The sequence below is a fragment of the Zerene cesonia genome, chromosome 16, assembly GCF_012273895.1.
Source record: "Zerene cesonia ecotype Mississippi chromosome 16, Zerene_cesonia_1.1, whole genome shotgun sequence".
NCBI lineage: Eukaryota > Metazoa > Arthropoda > Insecta > Lepidoptera > Pieridae > Zerene > Zerene cesonia.
Window position 1 is genome coordinate 7,385,572 of NC_052117.1, and position 6,096 is coordinate 7,391,667.

The 6,096-nt window shown below is 34.2% G+C and overlaps 1 protein-coding gene across 1 annotated transcript; it reads left to right on the top strand.

The window, feature by feature from the left end:
- The first annotated feature begins 3,054 nt into the window (after nt 1-3,054).
- Nucleotides 3,055-6,042, top strand: LOC119832878. The gene is made up of 4 exons (XM_038356682.1): nt 3,055-3,127; nt 3,280-3,505; nt 3,618-3,728; nt 3,836-6,042. The coding sequence occupies exons 2-4, from the start codon at nt 3,280-3,282 to the stop codon at nt 6,016-6,018; spliced, it is 2,520 nt and encodes an 839-aa protein (XP_038212610.1). The 5' UTR covers nt 3,055-3,127; the 3' UTR covers nt 6,019-6,042.
- Nucleotides 6,043-6,096: the final 54 nt, after the last annotated feature.

A 6,096-nucleotide genomic window follows, 5' to 3' on the forward strand; every position in this document is an offset into this window, starting at 1 on the left:
CTTGCTTAATCGTAATTTACTGCTGTGTTTCGTACAGTGAGACGGGGAGCCGGAGTTTCCCTTTCCTCATCCTTACCAGTCCATTCTTTCTTTCCAGTCGTCAATTCTATCCTTAAGCCCAACACATTGAAAGGAGACAGGACAATCACTTCTACCTCTGCTAATGTTAATGGGGGGTGGTGATCGCTGACCATGAAGTGAACCACCAGATCAGTTGCTCGCTATGATTTAAAAAAATAATGTATATGCACCCATCCATATTCTAAAATGTTTATTGTGTCTAATAAAAATCGATCTCTCATTTCTAAATCAAATATACTTAGCAATTCATGCCTAAGCAAAACTTGGTCCTTATTGAAACAAATAGCTTTGAGTTATTTCGATACAGGATGTATATGTATATGTATCTTTCCTACGTTATTTGAATAAGAATGATCAAATCGAAATAGGACAACCGAGTATTAATTCATCGACTACTCGATTGATTAAATGGCGGTCACCAAAGGAATGATATCAGAGCAAAATTTATCACCGTCTAGAAAGATAAAGGACCAACTCACTCCGAGTTGGTTAAATAAACGGTGCATTAGAAATAAAGCCTGTAACAAGTCGATGTTCTAATTAATATCTATTGTTATGTTATTTTAAAACGAAGTCCTCATATTTGCTTGAGCAGCTAAAATTAAAAACAGTAAATTTTTAAGTAACTTTGTGTGCAGTAAACAAAGTAACTTAAAAATTTACTGTCCTGTACCGTCTGAAAAGCTTTAATTTTTTTGAAAAAAAATGACTTTTTCACGTCCGACCGTTCATCATGATCTTAGAGGCAGGAAAAAATTGTATAAACTTACTTTTTCTATGTTTCAGGCGGTTACGAAATAAAAAAGAGACAAAAGAGAAGAACCTGCACCTTTCTATGCTTTTCATTACGTTTATCATCAGAACTTTTAGCCAGTTATTTGATCACTATGCGATCCTTTCTCATAACTGTCAGTCTAGCCATTTGACACAAACCACTTATTAATAAACCGCATATTTCAGACTTGAAGTTTGCAAGCTAATCATGTAAGAGTCCCTTAGCTCCATCTGAAGTTGACGTTAGACATCTCGTTGTAATCTAAGTTTTGCTCCTCACTGACATTCTTCGAGCTTCTTCACCCGTTCTTCTATTCAACTTAACATTGTACCAAATTCAGATACAACTGATAACCAAGACATCTAAATCCATCTAAGACATCTCTGATTTTAATGACGATAATTCTGTGCGAAGTAATTGTATCCCCTGACTGAGTAAAGCATTGCTTACATCCACGTAAACGTCAGTTTCGTCGTGTGGAATGCGAGTGTTTAAACTTTTTGTAGTCATTTCTCCTTAGCATATTTTACATTCCATTTTGAACGTTTGGGTAAGGCACAGATAACATAATACTCTCTTGCCGTATAGTAGTATGTTATCTGTGCTATTAGGGTTTACATTGCTTTTAGCGCCATCTGTCGTTGTAATCGTAAAATGTAATCTTCAACTAAAAACTAAATCAATAATATTTTATATAGAATTGCACTAGATGGCAGCGGCTACAAAGTTTTCAACTGAATTTCAAAGTTGTTGACAAATAGATTTCGTTCAAACTTTGTAGATATATTGAGGACCGATGATAATACACTAATTTGATAAAATTATTTGTATGTTTGTTTGTAACCAACTTCTTTGGGCGCGATTTTGACCCACCTTCAACGGCCAGATTTCGTTAAAACTTTGTAATTTGAAAATAGTGTTAAAAATATTAATGAATAAAAATTAATAATAGTGTGAGTAAAAAAAAATATTTTATTTTAAAAAAAGCGTCAGGTGCTTCTTAAGATATTATCGAAATCATAATCACTCTACTCATATCTGTCAATAAAATATCTATAACTATTGACACCATGCACCCCACGCTTTTTTTTAAATAAAATATTTTTTTTTACTCACACTATTATTAATTTATATTCATTGAAATTTTTGAAGTGAAACTTCTTTAGAATCGTTGTGATTTCAAACCTGATGCAACGGAAAAACGACAGGTAAGAGACACAAATACAAAAATGTGTACAATGAAGCTGGCAAAGAATGAGACAGAAATATAGATACTATTTTATATATATTCATCTCATTCTTTTGTCGATTGAAGTTTCACTTCTATCGTGTGTGAATCGCACACACACCTTTTTTTAAAACTATTTTCTTAATTTAAATTCATTTTAATTTATTTTCTATTTTTTAGTTCGGTTTTCTATAAAAGCGTGTTTTTTAGTTTTTTTTAACTATTATTTATTATTAGACAGAGCAGCGTTTGACATAACTTATCGAACAACGGGGTCAATTGAGCCCAGTGATAATATGTAATATTACTAAGAACTATGTATTATTCGAACGTTTCAAATTTGTTCCGTGATAAGTTATCAATGTGCAGACTAGGATTCTATAATGTTTATGCATTGAGGAAAATACTTCTGATGAAAAACGAAGTAATAAATGTTTAATATGTTATTAAGGTTAAATATACACTAATATTTTAAAGAGGAAGAATTTGTATTTTTGTTTGTAAGTAATACACTCTAAAACTGCTGGATGGACTATCAAAATTATTTAACCATTATAACGCATATTATCATAGGCTATCTATGTTCCACGGGCGAAGTCGGGGTGAACTGCTAGTTTTATATAATGTCGTTACATGCATTTCATCCACTTCGTTTAGAATCCATTTTGACCGGTTATTAAAAACAATTCTAACTCATTCGTATCTTCTGTTCACGTAACTGGGTTGACGTTATAATTATTTGTTTATTGCATAAAAGGTCTCAAATAAAAATCAAAACCAAAAATTTAAATAAATCTCAAGAATGTAGAATTATTTTCTTCCCCTCGTATCAATTTTTAGTTTATATAGCTTAGTATTGCTAAAAACTGTTTGAAATTTTTAACGAATAAATTGATAAGTTGACTTCATTCGTCAAGTTCATTCCTCCACGTCAGAACACGTCATTCTAATATATAAATTAAATTTAGCTGTTGGGGCATGGGCGTTTCAGTTAGAGAAGCGGTACGCGAACTTTGCAACGCAGTTGGTTGGAACCATAAGAGGTATTGTAACCACAGATTTTTATTTACAATAAGAGGTTAGAAAAGAATTATTTAGTAAGAAATTTTTGTAATTTAAAATAGTTGTGGTTTTCGGGTTGTTTTGAAGCTATTGTATTCTTTGGTAATTACGAAAACGCTTTGGTTAATTTCAGATGACATTCTATGTTGTTCAATTCTTGGAGCTGCCATATGAAGGAATTAATAATTATGTATGCGTACCACACACTTGGGTAATATTAGGAAAAGTGCAAGATGAGAAAGCTGTTATTGCCTACCCTGCAGACGAAGATCCTTCTCTTACAAGAGATCGTGTAAAAAAAAAGGAAAGATACAATGATGAGTGGAGATTTTACATGGCCAAAGTCAAATATCAGTCAGGTGAGTTTAAATTATTTTTATTTGTCGTTTCTTTTTATGCTGTATCGCCGAAACATGTTCAGATTCAACATATCGCAGAAATTAAAATAAAACATTTTTTATTTCTTTTCAGCTAATTACCAAATTGCAGAAAATTGGATAACTACCAGAATTAAATATGAATCTCGATCATTAAGAATAATTGCAAATAATTTATTTGCAATAGAAATAGGAAAAATACCCGGTAAGACTCAAATTAATTTATCGATGTGCATGATTCACAATACCTTTTCGAATATTATTTGTTACAAAATTCAACCTTTTAAGGAATACATTTTTTTCTATTGACAGATACGCAGGGAGAATCTACGTTGAACATGAATTCAGGGAGTGTTGCTCAAGGTCACTCGTCGACCTTTTATAATCCTCGGAAACATCTGTTGAAAGAGCCAATTAAGCGACCAGCGCTACCAGAACTTAATCAACAATCTAATGGAAAACAGTTAAAATTGAATAGATCTGCTCCGTCATCTAGCACTTCGGTTACTGCCTCTAAGCCTGCCTCAGAGTCAAAAAAGGACCAGCCAACCAGTATTCAAGTAAACCAACCTATGAAACTCATTCAGACTCAAGAAGCTGCTGCCGTTTCCAAGGGTACTGAACAAAGCAAAAAAGCTCTCAGTTTAATTGTAAAAGACGTAAATGAAACTCTAGAAGTTATAGAAATTAATAACAGTTATAACACACAAGCTCTCGAAACGACAAATAAAAACAATAGCAAGGCTGCCTCAGCGTCAGCCGAAATACCTTCAACTTCAAACGAACGCACCTCTAAGCCGAATCTGTATAATAATCAAGAGCATCATTCAGACAGTGAAAGTTTACAAGCGAACTTCAGACCACAGATAGTAAATGTTCGATCTCTGGCTAATATTCATAACGATGATGAAGTTTGCGTTCTTGATGTTTCAGACGAAACAGAAAGTACCACTAATAAGGTACTAAATCCGTCAAATTCAATGGACCAAAGCGGATCTTCATCAGCACATTCAGTACAATTATCTGAGTATACAGATGAGGTGAACGCGATCTCTCAATCCCCTTCTCAAAATCATCATCATCTCGAAAGAAATGCTAATAGGGCAAGCAAAACCCAATTGGCTTTAAAAAATGCTTCAAATTCATCTGAAATTCCATCTGACGTACAAATATTATCAAATCCATTAAAGCCGTTGCATCATATTTCCAAATTTCCACAACAGAGACCGTCGCCACCAAATCATCTAGACTCACAACGGAAACCGAAGATAGCCAGAATACCTAACAGAGTCTCGACCGAGCTACAAAATGCAAGGAAAGCTACAAAAGTCAAAAAAGGAGAGCTGTCTTCTATTCTGCCAAATTTACTGATATCAGTACAACAAACGCTATCAGCTACTAATAAACACCTTCAAAAGCAACAACAAGTTCAAGCAAAACTGAATGAACAATCGACTGAATATAACAATAGGGGTTTAATATCGAGTGTAAAAAATATCACTGGATCAGTAACCAGCAATATAGATCTAAACGTAACAGACAATAAAGGTAAAAAATGCGAGAGCGTGGTAGAACCTTTGTCGTCGTATGTAACTTCGGATTCCGATGTAGTTACGGATGAAGAAATTTCAGATGACAAATTATCTACAGACAGAGTACCTTTTGAGAGAATTAATGACAATACTAGCACTGGTACCTCTTTTGCGAGCAGTTCTGCACATACGTCAACAGCTGCTCAAAACGATACATCTCATGCCAGATCTATTTTAGAGCTGAAAATGTTGGATCATTTTGCTGATATGTACAATACTTTACGGAGTTCTTTTCACGAAACAGCCCAGATATTTAAAAAGTTACTGGATGCTGTCGAACAATTTAACTCAGCGCAAAATTCTGCAAGCAACGAATCTTTTTCGATTAGCCTGACACCAGAAGTCCGACAATCTCCTGATGAAAGACATACTGAAGTGTCTGCAAGTAATATTTCCATTATGCATGCATGCATCCAAGATCAAAAAAGTAATGACGATGCAAACACACCACTGGAAATAAACCACAATTCACGGCGTTTTGTTCTACCACCGGAATACGATCGTAATGATACAAAATGGACATTGAAGTACAAAACACATCGACCAGGGCTCGTAGAACTTGTGCCTCAGAGTGGTGTTTACGTCAGGTATGAAGATCTCAAATACTGCTTGGAAGTATCAAAGGACTGCAAATCATTAGCAAGACGATTATTAACAATCGTATTCAGAAGAAACGCCCTTAGTGTTTGTTTATCAATGACTGAAAGAATGCAGGTTTCTAACAATATTGGTTCTAATGCAAGGCCAGAATTAGATGATCATGCGTGTACGGTACTCTTAAATTTCGTTCTAGAGCACGGAATTCAACGTGGTTGGAATACTGACTTAAACCCTATACTCAGTATGATACATAGTAAAATTCGAGAAGTTCGGTTTAGATACGGTGTCATGGTTCAATGCTAGTTACGATGATATGTTTGTCATATGGGGAGCCCATCAATGTTCCTTTATTATTAATGCTAAGAATTTAACGATGATTGA